The sequence below is a fragment of the Giraffa tippelskirchi genome, chromosome 3 (genome assembly GCF_054371585.1).
Source record: "Giraffa tippelskirchi isolate mGirTip1 chromosome 3, T2T-mGirTip1v1.2.pri, whole genome shotgun sequence".
NCBI lineage: Eukaryota > Metazoa > Chordata > Mammalia > Artiodactyla > Giraffidae > Giraffa > Giraffa tippelskirchi.
In genome coordinates this window covers 185,869,153-185,891,510 of record NC_137277.1, presented here as the reverse complement: position 1 = coordinate 185,891,510, position 22,358 = coordinate 185,869,153, and the positions used below count along the sequence as shown (strand labels likewise).

General features: G+C 52.9%; 2 protein-coding genes across 8 annotated transcripts in view; both read right to left on the bottom strand.

The window, feature by feature from the left end:
• TCEA3 (transcription elongation factor A3) overlaps nucleotides 1–5,667 on the bottom strand; it is a 43,679-nt gene extending 38,012 nt beyond the window's left edge. The window contains exons 1-2 of one of the 2 annotated variants that reach the window (XM_081574496.1): nucleotides 5,464–5,667; nucleotides 69–131 (exon numbers count right to left, since the gene is read on the bottom strand). In XM_081574496.1, coding sequence (XP_081430622.1) covers nucleotides 69–131; nucleotides 5,464–5,532 — 132 coding nt within the window. In that variant the 5' untranslated portion in view covers nucleotides 5,533–5,667. The remainder of the gene's footprint in view (nucleotides 1–68; nucleotides 132–5,463) is intronic. The other variant, XM_081574497.1, reaches the window with a different exon arrangement.
• Nucleotides 5,668–9,819: 4,152 nt separating this feature from the next.
• Nucleotides 9,820–22,358, bottom strand: part of ASAP3 (ArfGAP with SH3 domain, ankyrin repeat and PH domain 3) — a 49,971-nt gene continuing 37,432 nt past the window's right edge. For 2 of the 6 annotated variants that reach the window (XM_081574491.1, XM_081574494.1), the window contains 16 exons: nucleotides 22,085–22,200; nucleotides 20,864–20,933; nucleotides 20,458–20,545; nucleotides 18,542–18,590; nucleotides 18,229–18,419; nucleotides 18,015–18,148; nucleotides 17,645–17,739; nucleotides 17,280–17,457; nucleotides 16,004–16,089; nucleotides 15,733–15,848; nucleotides 15,044–15,111; nucleotides 14,842–14,949; nucleotides 14,518–14,713; nucleotides 13,458–13,683; nucleotides 12,825–12,914; nucleotides 9,820–11,477 (listed from right to left, as the gene is read on the bottom strand). In XM_081574491.1, the coding sequence (XP_081430617.1) occupies nucleotides 12,827–12,914; nucleotides 13,458–13,683; nucleotides 14,518–14,713; nucleotides 14,842–14,949; nucleotides 15,044–15,111; nucleotides 15,733–15,848; nucleotides 16,004–16,089; nucleotides 17,280–17,457; nucleotides 17,645–17,739; nucleotides 18,015–18,148; nucleotides 18,229–18,419; nucleotides 18,542–18,590; nucleotides 20,458–20,545; nucleotides 20,864–20,933; nucleotides 22,085–22,200 (1,809 nt within the window). In that variant the 3' untranslated portion in view covers nucleotides 9,820–11,477; nucleotides 12,825–12,826. Of the gene's footprint in view, nucleotides 11,478–12,824; nucleotides 12,915–13,457; nucleotides 13,684–14,517; nucleotides 14,717–14,841; nucleotides 14,950–15,043; nucleotides 15,112–15,732; nucleotides 15,849–16,003; nucleotides 16,090–17,279; nucleotides 17,458–17,644; nucleotides 17,740–18,014; nucleotides 18,149–18,228; nucleotides 18,420–18,541; nucleotides 18,591–20,457; nucleotides 20,546–20,863; nucleotides 20,934–22,084; nucleotides 22,201–22,358 lie in introns of all 6 variants that reach the window. The other 4 variants (XM_081574493.1, XM_081574495.1, XM_081574490.1 and 1 more) reach the window with 3 other exon arrangements.

Sequence of the window (22,358 nt, the reverse complement as noted above, 5' to 3'; positions counted from 1 at the left end):
CCCACGGGGGTCTTTCCTTCCTACACAAGGTTGCCCTCCTGCCCCAGTGGCTGCCCACTGCCACCCACCTGGAGCAGCTGGATGGACATCTGCCAGCTGTCAAGCTTCTTCAGGAGGTCCAGGGCCCGTTCCTGTGGGAGGCCACAAGGTGAGGGCTGAGGCCTTCGGGGTCTGCCCAGGCCCCTCTCTGACCATTGTGCGGTCTTAGTGGGAAGGAGGGCGGCGGGAGGTAAGGAAGGAGGTTGTTCCAGTGACAGATCCAGGCAGACAAGCAGTCAAAGGAGAGGCAAGGAAGAGGAGGAGGAGAGAAGGACCAGCTTCTGCCCCAAACCAGCTCTCTGACTTCACCTCCCACCACCCATCTAGGTTCCAGCCTGTCTGAGCAGGGTCCAGCCCTACCCACTCACCCTGACCCCCTGACCCCATGGTTCTGCTGTTCCTTCCACTGGGAATGCTCTCTCCTTCCCCATCTCTTCCTCTCAAGTTAATTACCTCATGGTTTATTGCTTCTGCTTTTACGTCTGTATCTGCCTCCCTTCACTTCCCAACTGTGACCCTTCTGTAGGTTGAGGACTGTGGATTTTTATTTTTTAAGAAAACAGCTTTATTGGAGTATAATTGACATACTATAAAATGCACATATTATAAGCTACAATTTGATGAGTTTTGATATAACATGTACATCCATGAAGCTATCACCACAATCAAGATAAGAACACAGTCAGGGGGTTCCCTGGTGGTCCAGGGGTTAAGACTCTGCACTTCTACTGCAGGAGACATGGGTTCAGTTCCTGGTTGAGGAACTAAGACCCTGCAAGCTGTACAGCGCAGCCAAAAACAAACATAGTCAGCATCCCCGAAGTTTTCCTTGTGCCCCTTGGTAATTATCCCTCTCTGCACCCCCAATCCCAGGCACTACTATTCTACTTTCTTGCATTTTTAAGGGTTTTACAGAATGTGACTGTAATGGACTTTTTGGTCTGGCTTCTTCACGAGTGAACGCTATCATTCTGAGGTTCCATGCACATTGCTGAACAGAGCCACAGTTCCTTTTTATTACTGGGTTGTTTGCCATTGTAGGCAGAGACAACAGTTTGTTGATCCATTCACCTGTGAATGGGACTGTTAGGTAGTTTCCAATTTGGGGCTGCTACAAATAAAGCTGCTGGGAACATTTGAGTTTTTGTGAAGATATGTACTGTCTTTTCTCTGGGTAAAGACGACTGTGTAACCTCTGAGACCTCTGGGTTCAGCACACAGCCCAGTGCTCCCTGAGTGAATGAATAAAGCAGAAAGCAGAGGTGGGACGGGGAAGAGGGAGGAGAAGAAAAGAGACGCAGATGTGAAAACCTGTTGGTTGCCAGGCCCTGAACAACCCCTGCCCCCTTTCAGTCTTCTCTCTCTTTCCACACACTTCTTAGAAGCCAGCCCCAGCCTCCTGTCCTGAGAGCAGGTCCCTGGGAATCACCAGCTCACTGCGTCCTGTATGCCCTGTGCCCTGGCCCCACTGTGCAGTGCCAGCTGCCAACCCCTCCCCTACCAGGCTTCCTGGATCACATCCCCCAACTGCCCTCTTTCAGTCCTCAGTCTCCCTTAGAACTTGGGTTCATAGTATGTTTCAAAGGAATGACTTGTGGATGTGTGTGCGTGTGAACTTGCGGGCATAGAACTCTGCACGTACCACTAATTAAAGGCTTATTATCTGCTGGGCACGGTTCTAAATATTTTACATGCATGATCTCTTCTGACTCTCGAAATGATTCTAAGAGATAGGTCCTATTACTATTCTCATTTTTAAAGAAGCAAGATCTCATTTGCACAGAAGAGAAATCCAAGAAACAGAAGTGAATTTGCCCAGCGTTGTAAGGAACTGAGCTGGGATTCAAACTCAGGCCTTCTGGGTTTGACCCACTATACAACCATGTAAGTAGGTATGGACATAGGTCTGGCGAGATGTGTGCAGTCATGAAATATCAACACGAGTAAGTGCAGTGGTATGTTGGTCAATGTTTAACAGCAGGTTCTCAAAGGAAAAAATTGATTTGTATTGTTTGTCAATTTCCGTGGCATCAATATTCTCCCTACAGCAATGTCAAGCTAGAGCATGCTGTCACTGAACTGAAGGAGACATCGGGAAGAGATGAGTGATATGCTGTGTTGTACTTAGTCTCTCGGTCACGTCCGACTCTTTGTGACCCCACGGACTGTAGCTGGCCAGGCTCCTCTGTCCGTGGGAATTCTCCAGGCAAGAATACTGGAGTGGGTTGCCACGCCCTCCTTTAAGGGATCTTCCCAACCCAGGGATCAAACCAGGTTTCCTGCATTGCAGGCAGATTCTTTACCATCTGAGCCACCAGGGAAGCTCAAGAATACTGGAGTGGGTAGCCTATCCCTTCTTCAGGGGATCTTCCCGACCCAGGAATTGAACCGGGGTCTCCTGCATTGCAGGCGGATTCTTTACCAGCTGAGCTACCAGGGAAGCCCCATAATGATATAGTACAGTATAATAAATAGCCTCCAGACCATAGATGACAGAAAAATGTAATAAAATAATAAGGAAGTGACGATTCTGGAGTATTTATGACATTTGTTTTTAACATAATTTAATTGTAAGCATATAGTTTAATGTTAAAAATAATGGCTGTATTTAACAACTGGCTTGCAAAATCCCTGAAAGTTCAACAATCAGCATTAAGCCAGTTCCAGCTCACCACTGGGTGTGTGCCTGTGTATGTCACACTGTATATATAACTGGGTCATGCTGGAGAATAGCCGTGAGCGCCAGTTGTAGCTGGACTCACAACGCCATGGGCAAATGTTGCTAGGCACGTCTTTCTGCATGCATGTATGGGACGTGCAGCCAGCAGCATCTCCAGTTCAGGTGGGAAGCTGCTGTGTGTATGCCGCTCGAAGGACTGGGCTGACAGAAAAGTTCATTCAGGTTTTTCCAAAAAGCTGGCGTGGGAGCCCAAACGAACTTTTTGGCCAACCCAATATAATGTGTCTGTTTGTCTTTGTGGGATGACGTCTATGTCACAACCCATCTGGACACATAAGTGCAGCTGTTGGCTACATTTATAGCTTTGCATGTCGGGGTACAGCTTACAGTGCACACACACACGTTTAACCATGTCTTTGCATCTTTTTCCGAAAGTATAATGGTCAGTGTGTCAGTCACGTCAGGGTCAGCAGCCACATCTGTCATGCAGTTATTTATGTTCACAGATGCTCGTTTAACCACACAGTGTGTGGCTGCATGTAGCTGTGTCTGTGTGTGTGATCATGTGCTGTTTTGCTGTATGTTTGAGGCTGTTACAGTAGGTGTGCGCTCACAGCATCTGACAAAAGCCCTAAGTTGCTGGGACTTCAGTAATTGGCAGTAAACCCTGGGCCTGAGCTGCAACGTGGAAGATCCGTCTTCTTACAGGAAGTGTGTCCTCCTCTCCCTAACCACCACTGGGCGGGCCCCACTCTGGCTCCCAGAGCAGGCCCCACCTTTCGAGGTTACATGCCCAGAGCTCTGTGCCCACCCAGATGCTGCCAAGAACCCAGGCGCAGACGTGGCTGCAGACCGGCTCTGTGCTCCAGGGACCCTGTGGCCAGACTTGCATCTTTCTTGGAGAGAGCTCTGGGTACTTCCACGGGACTCCTTGCCAAAGGACACTATTTCTTCTTCCCATTTCACAGAAGAAGAAATCCAGGGCTAGAGAGAGAAAGCAAGTGGTGGGTCTAGATCCATCAAAGGAGTGAGGGGAGCCAGGGCAGGTCCCTTCCTCCTCAACCACTCTGCCTTTCTCAGGTCTCCTAAGCTTCCCACTCCTGCCCTCTCAGCAAGAGGCCTAGAATCTCCCGGCCCAAGTCGGGGGTCAGCAAGGGGCAGGGCTGGGACAACTTGTCTGACTGCGGTGGAATCTGCTTCAGGCGACTCGGGCTGGGCTCTGCCACCCCCAGCTGAGTCTGATGACTTCAGGTTCAGTTTCAACTGCTTTGGAGCATCCTGGAATGGAGGCTCCTTAAAATCTGCATTTCCTCTGGCCGTGCAAAAGCAGGTGTCACTCTCTGAGCCTTCCCAAGCACCAGTCCAGATCTTCCTAAGGGTTTCACATCTCTTCCACCCTCACCATCACCAGCAGAGACAAAAAAAAAAAAAATCCAGCGACAATCCTTCCCAGGAGGTAGATCATCTCATCTCACAGATGAAGAAACTGAGGCTCTGGTCTTCATATGGACACCAACTCAATATTGCCCACGTCTTCCTTGAGGGCTCCCTGTCACTCCATGGATCCAGCACCCTCTCCCTTGTCCCTGCTCTAAAAGCACCCTCAGGGTCCGGCCCTTTCCTGAGCTTCTAGGATTACAGAGTGTGTTGGAAATGCAAGTCCTGCTTCCGCACGTGCCCCTGGACGGCGGAAGGAGGGTTCTGGGACAGGGTCGAAGGGGAGGGGGGGACCTGCCTGCCAGGCTACCCTCCCCTCTCACCCCACTCTGGGTGCCTCCCAGCTCTCCCTGTCCCAAGGCCAAGTTTGCTCGGCTAGGAATCAGGCGGCAGCCAACTCGAGGCAAAGATCAAGGGAAGGATCAAATATTAACTTCAAGCCGGCCCGCGCTAAGGGCTCCGGGCACTGAGCGCTCAGGGATCCGCAGGTAGGGCCGCCAGCCCTGATTCCTCTCAACCTCCCGGCACCGCTGTCCCCGCCGCCCCCGCCCCCGAGCCCTGGCCGCCAGCCGGCGGTCCCTGCTTCCCCCGCCTAGCGGGCCCCGTGGGCGCAGCGGCTGCCGGACACCTGTTAGGCCCCCGCCCGGGGCCCGGGGCCCCACCCCGCGGCCAAAGAAAGCGAGAGTGGCCAACAGCTCCTGGAGCCTCAAGCCGTGCGGTTGAGGGAACCCAGGCCCTTGGCTCTTTCTGCGTCAGCTCCACTCCCGGGGTGCGGGGTAGACAGGGCTCAGCACTCCTCATCAGTTCAAGTTCTTTCCTGCTTCTCGGGCCACCCAGGAGTTCTCTGCACCCCTATCTCCGGGTCCCCTGTCCCGCAGTCGCCACTGCTCCCCCAGGGCTTTTGCACACGCCAAGTCCAGGGGCTCCCGAAAGTCCTTTTCCAGCTCCTGTCTCCCACTTTCCCGGGCCCCGCACGACCTACCCGGGGGCTCCCAACTCTGCAGGTCCAGACGGACGGGCACAAGAAGTCTTCGGGTCTTCGGGGGCTGGCTCGGTGCTCCCGACGCCCCCACCCCATACCCCGGAGCCCAGGGGCCAGGCACACGCCCATCCTGAGATGCCATTCTTCCCCCCAGGGCGCGGAGCCCGGCCCCAGCCGCGCCTCCCTCGGGTCCCCGAGTCCCGCGCGCGCGCCTCCCGGGCGCCCGGCCAGCACGCGCCCCCGGGACTCCTCGGGGCTCGCACGCGCCGCGCCTCCCCGGGGTGGGGGGCGGGGGAGGGGTGCAGCCTGAACTTTGTAGCCTCACCGTCTTCTTCCTGGCCACCATCTTCTCCAGCTTCCTGGCGATTCTCAGCAGCTCCTCTTCCTGGCCCATGTTGGCCCGCGACGCCCGGCGGGCCGAGGGGCGCAGGGGCCGCAGCCGGACTGCGGCGCGGGGGGGCCTGGAGGCGTAAAAAGGCAGAGGGCGCGCCAGCCGCGCGGGCCCCAAACACACCCGACACACACGCCCGGCGGGGGCGGGGCTCACCCCCGCACACCACCCCCCCCCTCGGCCGCGGGCCTCCTGACGTGGGGGAGGGGCGGCGTGCACTAAATATAGACTTCAAGGACTCGCCCGGGCAAAGATTGCCCGCGCCCGCCAGCCCAGCCTCCCTGGGAGAGGGACAAGGCTACGAGAGCCTGGCCGGTCCTGGAGGGGCGGGGTGGGGGGCCTGGAGCGGAAGGAAGATTTGGGAAGGAGGGCGCTCCGGCGAGTGGGGGCAGCCGTCGGCCCCTAGTCCCCGAGAGAGGCCGTCGACGCGAGGAGGGCTCCTCTCTGCAACCTTTGCGGCTCAAACCCGGCGCACCTAGTTAGCGCCAATGCCCAGGTGGAGGCAGTTTGGTAAAGTCCAATCCCCTTATTTTTGCATGATCGTGAAATCCAGTTCTGTCCCATCCCCGTGCTCACTCATTGGTGCACACGGCCTGTGCACATGTGTGTGTATCCAGGCCCACCGTGGCCTTCAGTTATGTTGAGGTTTTGCATTTCTGGTCCCACGACTGCACTCTAGTGAAGGTGAGGGCTTGGGAGATCCCTAAGTGCACAGGACTGAGAACTTTGGATCCAGATGCATGAGTGCCCTTTATTTATTCAGGGTCTGCACGCTGCCTGCCCAAGGAGATTGGGTCTGGAAATGAAATTGTGCCCCCACAGCTGTGCACACGTCTGTGTTCCTGTGGAAGGACTCTTCCAGTGCCCCCAGCAGACTCACATCCCTCCCTAAACGAGTGAGTTTAATTGATAGAAAATGATCTATGCGTGTGTGCAGTGTGTGTGTGAGGGTGTTTATGGGCCTGGAGGGGAGTCAGGAAGAATGGTTCATAGTGTGTAGGGTGTGGGGAGTTGTAGCTGGGGGTGTTCAAGGGAAATCTCCAGACTTTCCTGAGAGAACCTTAGAGAATGGATGACAGAGTGGACTCATCCGGCTTCTGATGACAAATTGAAATTAAAATAGCATGATCCTAGTTCAGGCATACAAATATGGAGTTGGGTGGCCATTGAGGATCTGTCATCAGACAAATCTCTGCACCATTCAACACTTGAACTTTCGGGGCTTCCCTGGCAGTCCAACGGTTCAGACTGTGCTTCCACTGCTGGGGGCGTGAGTTCGATCCTTGGTCGGGGAAGTAAAATCCCGTACACCATGTACTGTGCGGCCAAATAGATTAAAAAAAAAGATTAAACAAAACCCTTAAGCTCTCTTTGAGCTGTACCAGCTCCAAGAACATCACCAGAGTGCTTAGAACAATACCTGTCAGCTGCCAACCTTTTTTATCTCAAGGTCTCCCCTTGTAATTATGCAACCGTTTTGGACCGCAACCAATCTTTACTTCATAAGCACCTTTACTTCTGGCCAGCTCCAATTGTAATTCCTGATAAATAGCTCATGTAACTGACTATAACTGTGCCATTCGGTAGTCCTGCAGAACACAATTCATGCGCTTCTCCAGGATTACAGAGCTAATAAAACCCAAATAAACAAACTTTTTTCCCAATAAGTTCTCCATTTCTAAAACTGGGCTAAAACTTCTAACTGCTACTGTGTGACCTGGGACCAAGGTAGGAAGGGGTGGGTTTTTCATTCATTCAACAGATACACACTGAATGTCTAAGCAACGAACAAGACAGATCCAGTCCCAGCAAGCTTGAGGCAGTCTCTGGATAAGAAAAACCTCAAACAAATATGGACACCATCACTTCTATATTATCACAACTGGGGTGAGGGTCAGGAAGAAGTAGAGGATACATTACAGACATATCTAAGGGGTTTTATACCATTTGGCATGTCATGTTCTCTGAAGAAATGAAGTTGAAACTTTGGCCGATGTGCTCAGTGGGAGTTGGGGGGTCAGAGGAGGAAAGTGTTGAAATAAGAGAAGAGGGACTTCCCTGGTGGTCCAGTGGCTAAGACTGCGCTCCCAATGCAGGGGGTCCAGGTTCGATCTCTGGTCAGGGAGCTAGATCCCACATGCCACAAGTAAAAAAATCCCCCATGGTGAAATGAAGATCAAAGATCCTGAGTGCCACCACTAAGACCCGACGCTTTGTGACTCCATGGACTGTAGCCCACCAGGCTCCTCTGTCCATGGAATTCTCCAGGCAAGAATACTGGACCCAGCACAGCCAAATAAATAAATATTAAAGAAAAAAGGAGAGAGAGAGAAACATTCATTCATACATGTATTTATTGAGCACCTACTAGGTGCCATGCACTTTTAGCCTTGAACATCCTGAGAGGTACAAATCAGTCCTGCTGGAATTCCAAATGTGCAAAACTTACGGAAGGGAGAGTGTCAGCCTGTCAGGGTTAAAGAAACCGAGAAACTGGTGTGGTGATAGCACAGAAGTGAAAGGAATGTGCAGAGGGGGAGCGGCCTGATCATAAAAAGCACTATGAACCACTTTTAGGATGTTAGACTGAACAGTCTTGACCAACCCCCAGGCAAGCCCCTCTGGGTTGAAGAGACAGCTGTCTGCAATTACTTAGGACTGGTAGTTGTAAAAAAGCCCATAAAAAATCTTAAAAAAGATCTGAGTTTCCTCAAATTTCCACCCAAATCCCACTGTGAATTGAGTGACATCAAAAGAAGCCAGGACTTTCATCAGGGACGCTGATGAAAACATCAAGACCTACCCTTTTTTTGTACCAATAGGAAGATTGAGGCCCAGGATTGCACTGCTCAACCATTATCAGTAGGTACCCACTATCTCCCCTCTGCCTACCCATCCACCTTGGAGGTCAGTTCAGTTCAGTTCAGTCACTCAGTCATGTCCAACTCTTTGCGACCCCATGGACTGCAGCACACCAGGCCTCCCTGTCCATTGCCAACTCCCAGAGTTTACTCAAACTCATGTCCATGGAGTCGGTGATGCCATCACACCATCTCCTCCTCTGTCGTCCCCTTTTCCTCCAGCCTTCAATCTTTCCCAGCACCAGGGTCTTTTCAAATGAGTCAGTTCTTCGCATCAGGTTCCTGAACACATCTCTGACAGCTTCCTGCATCTGACTGTAGGCTTCAGAGCAGCCTGGAAGTTGAGAATTAAGAACTGGCACTCCTAGAAAGGACCCCTGAACCAGTGAGAGAGTAGAGTTGGTGGGAACTACACCAGTTCTTCAGTCTCCATGGGACAACTTGAAGGCATGTTCTAATTAATACAATCTGTCAGAGGTTCCCTTCTTTTCTCATGGTGGTAACTCATTAACACACCCTTTACTGCTTTTTTTTTCTTCTTTTTAAAAATATTTATTTGGGGGACTTCCCTGGTGGTCCAGTGGCTAAAACTCTGTTCCCAATGCAGGGAGCTAGGGTTTGATCCCTGGTCAGGGAACTAGATCCCACATGCCACAACTAAGACACAGTGCAGCTAAATAAATAAATATTTTAAAAATATATATCTATTTATTTGGCTGCCTTGGGTCTTAGTTGCAGCACGTGGGATCTTCGTTGGGGCATGTGGGCTTCTCTCTAGCCACGCATGGGCTCTGGAGCGCATAGGCTCAGTAGTTGAAGCGCGCAGGCTTAGTTGCCCTGCAGCACGTGGGATCTTAGTTCCCCAGCAAGGGGTGGAATCCACATCCCCTGCCTTGGATGGCAGATTCTTTGCCACTGGACCACCAGGGAAGTCCCTCCTTCGCTGTTTTTTGACTTTCTGTTTCACATCCATGCTTCCTCATTGTGCTTCCTGGGACCACCTCACAAATAAAGTACCTTCTCCAATCCTTGTCTCAGGGGAGATGAAGTCAAAGCAGGGACCGCAGCAGACTTACACTGCAGGTCTACAGACTCCCAGTCCAGTGCTCTCCCTCACACCATGGTTTCCCAGCCTCGGCACTATTAACATTGTAGAAATTCATTGTTTTGATGGGCTGGCCTGTGAGCTGAAGGATGTTGAGCAGCAGCCCTGAACACTAGCCACTAGATGCCAGCATCACCTTCCAGTTGGGACAGTAAAAGATTTCTCTGCCTCGCCATATGTCCTTGGGGGGAGAATCACTCTGGTTGCCATCTATTGCTCTGTACCAGGCTGTCCCTTTTCCAAGTCTAGAGCAGGAATTCCAAGCCCTAAGAATCTCTCCCCTTCCCTATGGCTCTTTAGAGCACATAAATGAAACCACTGAAATTTACTCCAAAAAATGCTTTATTAGAGATGAGTAAAATGACAAATCTGAGATGACTAAAACCAGTCACTGGGGGCTCTGAAGATAACTCTGCTCCTGTGGGATCACAGACTGGCCAGGTCTCCAGGGTAAACAGCCCAGCCTCCCTGGCCACTCTGCCGCATTGGCCATTGGCATCTTCCAGCCTCCCTCGCTTGTCCCGGTCCATCCCTGCCAGGACCCAGTGCCCAGCGCCCATAGAACTGATGTGTTAGACACTGATGATGGCTTGCTGCTGCTGCTGCTAAGTCATCATAGTCATGTCCGACTCTCTGCGCCCCCATAGACGGCAGCCCACCAGGCTACCCCGTCCCTGGGATTCTCCAGGCAAGAACACTGGAGTGGGTTGCCATTTCCTCCTCCAATGCATGAAAGGAAAACTGAAAGTGAAGTCACTCAGTCGTGTCCGACTCTTCGCGACCCCATGGACTGCAGCCTACCAGGCTCCTCCGTCCATGGGATTTTCCAGGCAAGAGTACTGGAGTGGGTTGCCATTGCCTTCTCCAGATGATGGCTTGGGTGTATCTGTTTTCCAATATGAGCCTGAAAGCCATGGTGGGATTTCTGGTACTAGAAAGCAGAACCTTTAAGTCTCCACCCTCCATTTCTATCACTCTCCTTTCTCCTTTCTCAGCCCTTTACTTCCCCCGAGACTGGACGGCTCCTGAGCTGACTGAGAGAAACAGGAGAGAAGTGATGATAATCATCCTAGACCACGCCTTTCCTTCTGGCTAAATCAAGGAGAGTAGGCAAATCGGGGGTGAGCCCTACCCTACCTCCTGGCTGGGGATCTAGCAGAGGTCCACAGCAAGACTGTGCTGTCCCTCAGAAGGAATATTTATTTTACAGCCAGCACAGCATGGGCATTGACCAACCAGGATGGATACAGGCTGCAGACAACTGGAATAATATTCGGGTGTAAGCCAGCTGATGGTCAGTCTGCCCCTGAGCCCAGAACCATCTTCTGGAACAACCCTGACCATTTCCAAGCCTAAATCTTGGGACCAGCTGCTGGGAAAGGGACTACAGTTACAGGACCTGGATCTTATTCCTGTGGCCTCTGCAGTGCCTGGCCCAGGAATGGACAAAGAGCCAGAACTCAGTCAAAGAATACTAGGCTAATGAATGGCTGAGAAGATAGCCCCTCATCTGGCAGAATCCCTGGCCTACAGAATGATGAAGGTGAGCTAAAGTCCCCCAGACTGATGGAAGAAACACAGTCCTCCTCTGATGAAAGATTTAGGGTTCTGCAGCTGGAGCTAAGTCAGGAGCACTAGGGTCCAGACATAGGGTTCCCTTGTCCCTGGCAGGTACGAGATAGAGGAAAACAAACCACCGTCAGCCCTAACACAGAGGGCCCAGTGTTCCTGGCAGGGGCATGGGTCATAGCAGGGAGGAAGGCCAGCCATAGAGGCACAATGGACAGAGGGAACAAGACCCCAGGGCATGAACACCTCAGCTCCTCAGTCTTCTGGGCTGAAGTCCTAGCTCTGAACGCTGGGGTTCGGCACAAGGGTGGTTCAGGCATGCAAGGGCCAGCAAGGAGCTAGTCCTGCAAAAGCTGCACAGAACTTGGCGGGAGAACCCCAGTCCTCGAGCCATCTCCTTCAGGGAAGCTGACCTGGGGAGGAAAGGATGAAAACTGACATCTTCTAAGCACTGGGCAGGGCAACCCACTCCAGTATTCTTGCCTGGAGAATCCCATAGACAGAGGAGCCTGGCAGGCTACAGTCCATAGGGTCGCAAAGAGTCAGACACGACTGAAGTGACTTGGCACGCACATAAGCACTTATTATATCCCAGCTGTTTATCTCACTCAGTTTCAAACAGTTCTGTTGTAGGTAAATGAAATTATCATGAATGAAATACCCGATTTTAGAGAATGAAACTGAGGTTTGAAGAAGTGAAACACTACTTCTTCAAGACCTCCACAAACCAAAGCTCAGGTCCTTATTCTCACATCTCAACAACGGGCATCAAGAGGGTAATGGATGATGGTGGCTGTAGACACACATTCGTGACTGGTGCCTGACTTTGGTGGACTGAGGATGACGATTCCCCAGAGACACCCAGTTCCTCCCATCCCTTACTCTCAACACAGACAACTGACACCATCCCTGTTGAATCCCCAGGGGAACCAGGAACAGAGGTGGCTTCCTTCTTGGCATGCTTGCCTCTGCCCTGTGCCCACCCCTAAGCTCCTCATCTAAAGATGTGTGATGGTTTGAGAGTCTGTGATTCAGCAGGGAGAAGCTGGATTAGGGATGACAGCTCTTGCCGTGCATGGCAAGAGGATGATAGCACATCCCTGAATGCCTAGAAGTTTCAGTGGATTCCAGGAGACTCCTGTACAAGGGGAGAGCCTGGCAAACCAAGGGCTGGTACCCTAATCCTACCCTAATCCTAATCAGCCACCTAATTAGCCACCCGAATCCTACCTTGTCTGCAGGGAAGCAGTACCTTTTCTCAGCGATCAGGCTGGCTGACACTGCTTTGCTTATCCTCCCCTAAGGAGCAGCCAGAACTTGGGCCTCGTCACCTCTGCCATCCCTCAAGGCCTCAGCTCTCCCCAGCTGCACCCATCAAGGGCTGCAGCGGGGAAGGAGGAGCAGGAGGAAAGGGGCTGGTCAAACGAAGGCTGGCCCCAGTGCTGAAGAGAGATCTCCCTCCCTAATATACTCACTCTTGACCAACTCTGCCTCCCAGGCACCCTGTTGTGCATGGATGCCTGCTCAGTCGCTCGGTCCAACTCTCTGAAACCCCATGGACTGTAAGCCCACCAGGCTCCTCTGTCCATGGGATTCTCCAGGCAAGAATATTAGAGTGGGTTGCCATTTCCTACTCCAGGGAATCTTCCCGACCCAGGGATCGAACCCACGTCTCCTGCATTGGCAGGTGAATTCTTTGGCACTTCGTCACTTGGGAAGCCCAGGGACCCTGTCACCACCCTGCAAACCACATGTCCTACCATCACGTTCCTTCAGGGTACAGGCTGCCGGGCTGAGGGACACTCTTCCAGGCTCCGCCCCCCCGCCGATAGGAGCGCGTGCTCTCAGAGCTGGAAGACAGGGAGAGGCCAATGTGACCCCTGTGCCCAGAGAGCCCCTTGGAGCTGGGGGAAGAGGCTCAGGGAGAGAGCGAGGCTGGGGGCTTGGGATGGCTGGGTAGACCGTCCACAAGGCCCCCAGGCCAAGTCCATCACAGGGCTCAAAGGCCTGGAACTGACCTCTACACTGTAAATTTCCCCATGTATACTCCCCAGACTCCAAAGTGAAAGGGTCTGCAAGGAAGGGAGGACTGGATCCTGGATTGGAGGTGGGAATAGAGTGAAGATCCCATTGTGAGCCCCCAGAACAAGTACACAGGTGGGACGAGGCCTTCGCTCTTCCAGCCTGAGCTCTAGACTTGGGTGCAGATGTGTGAAGGGGAAAGAGGTCCAATCACCCCCTATTTAAGGTCCAGCATTTCCACATCGTTCGTGGCCTCAGAGCTGGTAGGCATCTCAGGCTTCAGGCATGCACCCTTTAGAGGTGGGGAAGTAAATGAAGGCTCAGAGAGGTCTGGAGACTTGGCTATGTTGCACAGCCGGGCTTTCACCAACCTGAACCTGACCGGGGGATACATCTCTGCAGAGGAGGTTCCAGATGTCAGGCTGGGGCGGGAGGGGCCTGGGGGTTCGCAGGGGCCCTCTTCAGAGCTGGGTAGGGTTTCGTTGGGACTCCCAGGTTCCACAGGGCTTGTGAGGCTGGAGGAGGAGGAGGCTGGGCTGCTCAGGTTCTCAGAGACCCCAGGGGACTCTGAGCTCAGGCTGGGAATTTCAGGACGATCTGAAATCAGAAGTGATAAAGCCTGTCTTCATCACTTACTCAAAGGAACTTTTGACCTCGGGGATCTATCATGGTTCTCTCCCAAATCCCACCCCCCTACCTGCCTCTCCAGCACTGAACTCTTCCCCACCACGCTTCAGTCTCACGGCTCATGCTGTTCATTCCTGATGGCCAGGGCCACGCTGACTCACCGGTTTGCTTCTGCTCACAGCCTCTCCTCAATCTGGACTTTCCTGTTCATCCTTCAGGCTCAGCTCTGATGCTGCCCCCTCCAGGAAGCCTTCCTAACCACCACACCAATCCCAACAGGATTGGCTCCCTTCCTCTCCTGAGTTCCCAGGACAAGCTTGTTCATTCATTCAACAAACAGTCCTTGACAACAGCCAGGCACTGTGCTAGGTGCTGGAGAAATAGTCAGCAAAGCTTGCTTCTTTCCTTTTGGGATTTATGTTCTATGTCACACTATGCCTTATATTATAATGAGCTAGCTTCCAGTTTTTATCTCCCTCTCTAGACTGTGTCTCAGTAGACCCCAAGGGACTTGAGATACAGTGGATGCTCAAAACATTCTTCCCTCTCTTATTTAAGCGAAGCATTGAGGAATCTGGAATAAGACATACCTGGATTTGAAGCCCACATCAGGGTTTAGCTGTGGGATCTTGGGCATGTTACTTAACATCTCTCTGCCTTTACCTGTAAGGGGGAGATGATAACCCCTACCTGCCAGGTGATAGGATAACATGGACTAACACGGCACTCTTAGCTCAGTCCCCCAGCACATAGCAGGCCCTCAATGAACGGCATGAGAGCATTTTTCTGGGCAACCAACCATACCTCCACTGGCATGTCCCACACGCCCTTGGGCCATGGTCCGAGAAGGGTTTTTGACCGGCAAAGGTGGGGGGCAATCCTCGCTCTGGCTCTTAGGGGCAGCTGGTCCCAGGCTGGTGATGGTCTCGTAGGTCTTGTTGCTGATGTCCAGCCTCCCACTGGTCCAGCGGGCCTGGGCTGGGGGCTTCAGTGCGCAGCGCTGCTGGGCCAAAATTGTGGTAGGGAAGAAGGCCTTGGTTCCCCACGCTCAGCCCTGTCCTTCCTCACATCAGGGCCCATCTGACTCTTCCCTTGGGCTGTCTGGAGACCCGAGAGGCTGGGACGCACCTTCTCTTCCTCATCCTCCTCACTGTCAGAGCCAGGCTCTGTGGAAATTCCCCAGGGGTAGTCCACGTGCAAGGGGAAGGTGAGGGTCCCAGCCTGGGCCTGCTCCAGCTGCCAAAACACAAAGCCCTTGTAGTTCAGAAGGCCAGGGGCGCGGTGGAGAGAGAGAAGGGGTCAGGGGCTCCCTCTCCTTCCCGGATCTCACCAGGTTCTCACACTCCTTGTGCTGCTTCTTCCTGGCTATATCCAGAGCTGTCTCTCCTGCCTCGTTCACTGGGAGGGATGAATGCAGGGGTAAAAGTTAGGGTCAAAGAGGCATCACAGCTTAGAGCTTACGATGAGTCTTTGGAATCAAGACTGTCTGGGTTTTAATCCTGGCTCTGCTACTTCATGGCTGTGTGACCTTGGACAAGTGACTTAACTTCTCTGGGCCTTAATTGTCTCATCCATAAAATGAGTATGATACTAACTACTGATGAGATTGTTGTAAGGATTAAATTAGTTAATGTACATAGAAAACCTGGCACACTATCAGGTACACATTAAACAGTAAGTTGTAGCTATTATAAGCACTATTATTCAGATTTAGTTAATGTTTATTTGACTAGGTACTTGCAGAAACATTTTATTTTATCCTTTTAGCAGGTCTACTAGGTCAGTGATCTCATTCTCATTTTACAGATGAAGAAGCTGAGGTTCAAGAGATGAACAGACAAACCCCAACATCACAAAGGTGGTCAGAAGCAAGCCAGGATTAGAATCCAAGTCTGTCTGCAAAGTCCATTTGCAGTGCTTGGACTCTGCAAGTGCTCTGTGTCTGGGAATAAGGCAGGAAGTCCCCCACGAGGGGTAGTCAGGAATGGGGGGTTGATGGAGGAGTTGTTGGAGCCCCACCTGTGGCCACTGAGGCTCTCCCTTTCAGCAGCAGCTTGAGGCAGTCGAGCTGGTTATAGAGGGCAGCGCAGTGGAGGGCGCTGTTCCCATCAACAGCCTTGGCATCCAGGTGACCACTGCGGGTGTTGGGGGGTCAGGGAGGTAGGAAGGGAACAGGTGAGGGGATCAGAGTCAGGGGGAAAAGAGGGAGAGGAAAGGAGGGAGGAGATGGGGAAAAGAGGAAGGAAAGGGGAGTGTGAGGAGGTGGGCAGACAGGCAGGAAGGTTCTCACCCATTTTGGATGATGAAATCCACCAGGGGCAGGGAGGCCTGGTTGGCGACTCTGACAGCCAGGTACAGGGCGAGCTCTCCGGGTGCCTGAATACACGTCCACACCTCTGAGTTTCCCCCAGTTCACCTGCCCCCACAACATTACCCTCTTGAATGCTTGCTGCCCCCTGACACCTCCAGATATGAAAGTGCCAGAACCCTGGTGAGAGGAGACTGAATGGGGAAACCTCAGGTTTCAGAGCGGGGTGCAAGGCCATTCCTTCACTCCTTCTTTCAGCAGTCTACCTCCTCCTCCCCCGAGAGAAGGTGTTTCCCAAACTTGGTTTTTGGCACTGCACTCCTCTCTCTGCTCCTCCCTCTCATGACCCCCAAGACCTCAAATAACCTTGAGCTTTCAGCTATTATTTGCATGTAAGTTGCTCCAAATTCTTATCCTAAGTGCTGCACCCACCCTGGCCCCTGGACAGCCCCACCAAGATATCAGGCAGAAGGCTCAAAGACATGGTGCCCAATTTTTGATGTCCAATCAGTGTCCATTTAATCTTTCAAAAGTCTGTGTTATCCTTTCCCTCCTGGCTCACGAGATATTTGTTACTGGAATCACCAATGTGATGGCCTTCCCCTGCTCTGATCTCACTACCTCTACTCATTTCTAAGGCTTCTCAAGAGAAAAAAAAAAAAGATTCTAACATTTATTGCTCATATATGATGCACCACACCCTTTCATACATGATGTAATTCTCACCTCAACCCTGTGGGTGCTATCATTAACCTGTTTTACAGATGAGGGAAAAAAGAGACTCAGAGAAGTTAAGTAACCTGCTTAGGAGCACACAGCTAGGAAAAGACAGAGCCAGGATTTGGCCTCAAGACTGCCTGCCTGAAGCTGTACTGTCTCCTATTTACCCCTCCGATGGGCAGGGTGTGAGCAGATATCAAGGTGGGGCACGGGCTTCTCTGGTGGCTCAAATGGTAAAGAATCCACCTGCCAAGGCAGAAGAGCTGGGTTCGATCCCTGGGTTGGGAAGATCCCCTGGAGAAGGGAATGGCAGCCCACTCCAGTATTCTGGCCTGGAGAATTCCATGGACAGAGAAGCCTGGTGGGCTTGAGCCCATGGGGTTGCAAAGAGACGGACACGACTGAGTGACTAACGCATACACACACACACATACACACACAGAGGTGGGGGCAGGCGGGAGTTATAGTCAGTCCTGGAGGAGGACAGGGTGTGCTAATTGTGTCTGGGTTGTAAGTGGTCCTTGGAGAAGGTTCTCACCTGCCCCTCGGGCCCTGGCAGTGGCTGTCCAAAGTCCTGCCCATTAGCGAAGGCCTCCAGCACAGACAGGAGATCACGGTTGCAAATGGCTGTCCAGAGTCTCTGAGGCTCGGGGGTGGACCTCCGGGCAAACCGGTGTTCCACATACTTGGCCACAATATAGTCCCTGCGGACGCTCCTGCCAAAAATAACCGCGGGACGTCAGAGCCAAGACTGTTTCCACCCAGCTGACCCTTGAGACCATCCCACATGTCCTGGACTCTTCCAGACCGGAGGCTCCTCTCTTTCCCCAGACTTCTCCCTGGGCTCTGGGGAAGCAGCATTTTCCCGGCCGGCATCCACCCCCCATCTGAGAATCTCCTTACATGTCACTCTCAGCTGAGGGTTTAGGGCCGCCGTGTGAGGGCAGCTGGGCCTCCATGACCTCATTGAAGCGAGTGTTTCCGATGTTCAAGGCCAGCTGGGTTCGCGGGAAAGTGATGGGGTTGAGACCCGGAGCTTAGGACAGCACCTACCCCTGGAGGACTGAGCCTCCAGAGGTCTCGCCCCTCAGCCTCCCTCCTGGTCCCGGCCCCGCCCCTGACCATCCTCTTTCGGCTCGTCTGGGTCCTGGCCCCATATCGGCCCCATCGAGCCCCACAAGCTCGGCGGAGCTGAGCCAACCGACCCAAGCCCCGCCCCATAACCAGGCCACGCCCCACATCCCCGTCTCGCCCCGCCCCGCCCCGCCCTCACCAACAACTCCGAAGGGCCCAGCAGGTCCAAGGTAAGGGACTGCATGCGTGAGAAGCGCACACCCAGCTCGCGGTGGACGCCCGAACACTGTATGCATGTGAGCACGCCCAGGTTGGTGCTGAGCCAGGTGGGGTCTGCGAAATAAAGCCACTCATGCCTTAGAGGCGTGAGCCCCTTCCCTCCGCTCCACCCGCTTCTTCTCGCCTCGCCGCACCTGCAGCCCCGCAGTCGCAGCACTGGCCATTCCCCGGCCTGCTCTTGACCTCGGCGATGAGCAGTTTGGTCAGATCCTGGGGCTCCCCGTCCAGCCCGGCGCCTCCCCAGGGCCCCGGACCGCTGCCGGGCTCCCCGAGGAAGGCACTGCTCAAGGCTTCGTCCTTGCTGTTCTGCAGCACTGACACCCACCTGCGGAGCGGGACGGGCCACAGCGTGGGGAGGACGCCGCCGGTGCTGCGGGGGCTTCTGTATCAGGCTGGGAAGCTGGCCCCCCGCCCCCACCCCCAGGCTGGCCGTCGGGGGGCACTCACGCCTCACACTCATGCTCGTCCTCCGCCTGGAAGTGGTACGTCCTGCTGTCTGTGGGGAGAGGAGAGGTTGTCTGGGCCACAGGAATCCTGCTGCCCTTACCTCCCAGGGCCCGGGAAGGTCTCATCCCAAGTGCTGGGTCCAGAGGGAGCTTTTGTCCCTGTGGGGCCAGGCTCCTCTAGGCTACCAGAGGAGGGTGATGACAGTGGCCAGCAGAGGGGGCAGTTTCTCAGCAGTCTCCTTCAAAGTCCAATCCCAAGAAGGCCCCTCTGTGTGAACCAGCTTCCAGGGTCAGGTGCCGTTTCCCAGGGCACAAGACCCCCCTCAGCCCACAAGCAGAGTATCCTCTGAACCTACAACCACCTTTCCACTTAACCCCAGGTCCACAGCCTCCCTTCTGGTCTTCCTGGCCTGTTCCCCCCCAGCCCCCAGCCTGCACCAGCTGCCAGATGGTTGGGCCCGGGGTTCTGCCCTGATCACTCCATTTCACTGCTCCAAGGTCTCCTATGGCGCCCTCCTTCCAGGAAAGAAGGTCCAAATCTTTAAGAGGTATTCCCAGGGACTTCCCTGGTGATCCAGTGGCTAAGAATCCATGCTCCCAATGCAGGGAGCCCAGGTTCGATCCCTGGTCAGGGAACTAGATCCCACCTGCTGCATCTAAGACCTGGCACGGCCAAATAAATACAATTAAAAAATAATAAATTCCCAGGCTTCATCTCCCACTGCTTCTATGTGAACCTGCACCCTGGCTAAACTGGTGGGTGCACCCTCCTGCTTCCATGCCTTTCACCACACCAGATCCTGTCTCCCGAAATGACCTTCCCTAGACTTGATGTCCTGTGTTTTTCAAGGTCAAACTCTAGAGCTCTATTCTCCCAGCAGCCTTTCCTGATTCCCCGAGGCAGGGCAGGACTTCTGTCCTCTAATCTCTGAGGGGGCTCTATCTGCACCTCTCTTCTGGACACTCCCCATCACCTTGTAGTCCTGGGTCTCCACATTACACCCCTGCCAGGCAGAGCTCCCCAAGGACCAGATCTAGGTCTTTCTCAGCCTGTACTGGCCCCAAAGACTGTCACCAAAAACTCCAAAAGATGAAAATGGAACATTTTTAAGTATAATAATTTTGAAAGTCAAGTTACCCAAATCCATTTAAATATGTTTTACAGAAATAATCATATTCAGAGTGGTGTGTGGATATATTTTGGGCTTCCCTAGTGGCTCAATGGTAAAGAACTGCCTGCCAATGTAGGAGATGAGGGTTCAATCTCTGGGTCGGGAAGATCCCCTGGAGAAGGAAATGGCAACCCACTCCAGTATTCTTGTCTGGGAAATCCCACAGACAGAGGAGCCTGGTGGGCTGCAGTCCATGCGGTCAGAAAACAATTTAGTGACTAAGCACGCATGCACGCACGTGGGTGCATTTTAATGTTCAATGTGATATAGGGTGAAGCCTTTAAATAGACTGTCCAGGGCTTAAAGAGTAGGCCTGTAGTAGCAGCTGGTTGATAAACACTTGGGGCTTCCCCAGTGGCTCAGCAATAAAGAATCTGCCTGCAATGCAGGAGACCCCGGTTCGATTCCTGGGTCGGGAAGATCCGCTGGAGAAGGGATAGGCTACCCCAACTCCAGTATTCTTGGGCTTCCCTAGTGGGTCAGCTGGTAAAGAATCTGCCCGCAATGTGGGAGACCTGGGTTCGATCCCTCAGTTGGGAAGATCCCCTGGAGAAGGGAAACGGCTACCCACTCCAGTATTCTGGCCTGGAGAATTCTAGGGTCGCAAAGAGTCAGACATGACTGAGTGACTTTCACTTTCACTTGTGAAATTGGACACAGACCCCCTAATTGGAGCCTCTCAGGACTGACGGGTCTTTTAGAGAAGGCTTGGCCAGTTGAGGGGTAGGGGGCAGGGACTACTCACGGGTCACCAGGTCGAAGCACTTTTTCTCCTCGGGGTTTGGCCTTACTTGGCACGTCAGCAGGGTCAGCTTCACTGGGGGCCGGTTTATCTGTGGAAAGTTGCAGATGGAGGATGTACAGTTACCCTCTGGGCCTCCCAAACTCTTAGGCCTCGCTTTCCCAATCTGTTAAATGGGCATAATAATCGTGTTCCAGTTAATGTCTCCCCTCTCCCAGCACCTCAAGGATGTGGAGGGTGGACCAAGACCAGCTTGGGGGCTTTGGAGCCCATCCTTCCTCCTGCAGGGGGTCTCCAGCTCCCTGGATCCAGGTTTGCATCTTAGAGGGAGGGCTTGCCACCTGTCTGTTCTAAACACCAGGAGGAGAGGACCCATCATGCCCTGAGACCCCCATCCTCCAGGCCTCACCGTGCTGTGTGAGATGGTCAGGCAGCCATACTTGACTCCACACTTCCTTTTTTGCCAGACTCTTCGAATTCTAGGGCCCAGAGGGATAGAAAGACCATCACCCAAGGCTCGTATTAGGTGTGAACATATCATATCAGTGAACAAGGTCCTGGACCAGGTCTCTGGCCCCACCTGTATGACATCCAGTCCCACTTCTTTACCTTCTCAGTCCCCTGACTCCGACCCCTATACTCCTCACTTCCTGGCTCCCTTCTGATGAAAGAGACACAGCCCTGCCCTTAGAAAGCTCCCAGTCAGATAGAGGAAACAGCCCCACTCTCTGGGAGTCTTTATTCTAAAGGGGACCATGTGACCTTGGCTCTCTGAGAGCTTCCAGTCTGATGGAAGAGACACAGCTTGCAACCTTAGGGACCTCCTAGTCTGAGAGAAGGAAAAGGCTCTTGACCATGAGAGATGAATTATGGTTAAAGACAAAGCAAGATAAACACTTGAGACTCCCAAAATAAGATGGACTTTCCAGGTGACACTAGTGTTAAAGAACCCGCCTGCTAATGCAGGAGATATAAGAGACGTGGGTTCAATCTCTGGGTCGGGAAGATCCCCTGCAGGAGAGCATAGCCACCCACTCCAGTATTCTGGCCTGGAGAAGTCCATGGACAGAGGAGCAGGCGGGCTACAGTCCACAGGATTGCACAGAGTTAGACATGACTGAAGCGACTTAGCATGCAAAATAAAATGAGCAAATCCATAGTCAAAGCTACTTAACACTTTTCCTATAAGAGGTAAATATTAACTGGTTTAACCAAGTTATTTTTCTCTGATAAAAACTGATTAGTTAGTAAAAAATAAATAAATAAATAATCAATGGTCCCATAAAGGCTTTTGCATTTACAGCCTGATTTTTTTTTCACACAAGCAAGCAAGGCACAGCCAACACTTTCATGTCCAGGGATATTTAGTATATTACAGCGGTTAAGAGTGAGGCCATGGAGACTGCCCAAAAAGTGTTTGGCGCTGCTATTCTCCTTCTTTACATTAAGAACTGCAACGTTCAGCAGAAGTTCATGAGCCCAGGATTCTGATGATTTTGCACTGCAACATGGAGGGTCCTGGAACCCTCAACAAATAATAGGAACAAGCCCTTCAGGCACCTCCTTCAACCCTATCATTTACTGGCTGTGTGGCTTCAGGCAAGTTACTTGAGCTCTCTGAGTCACTTACCCATCACTTTTCTTGTACAAAAAGCCCACCTTCTCTGTCCCAAACTGCTTGTTGCCTTGGTGCTGGTGGATGCTGTAGCCACCTCCTGAGTTCTTCCGGCTCAGAGTCTCCTGTTGCTTAGACATGTGAAGGAGACCTCAGGGCATGTGGGGAAAGAGCCCCGTTCTGCAGGGGTCTCGCTCAGGGAGACCTTTTCAAGGGGACCCTGTGGGGTCTTCCTTTCTCTCCCTCCCTCCAGGGTGGGCCTGGGAGGGGTGGGCACTTGTTCGGGGAT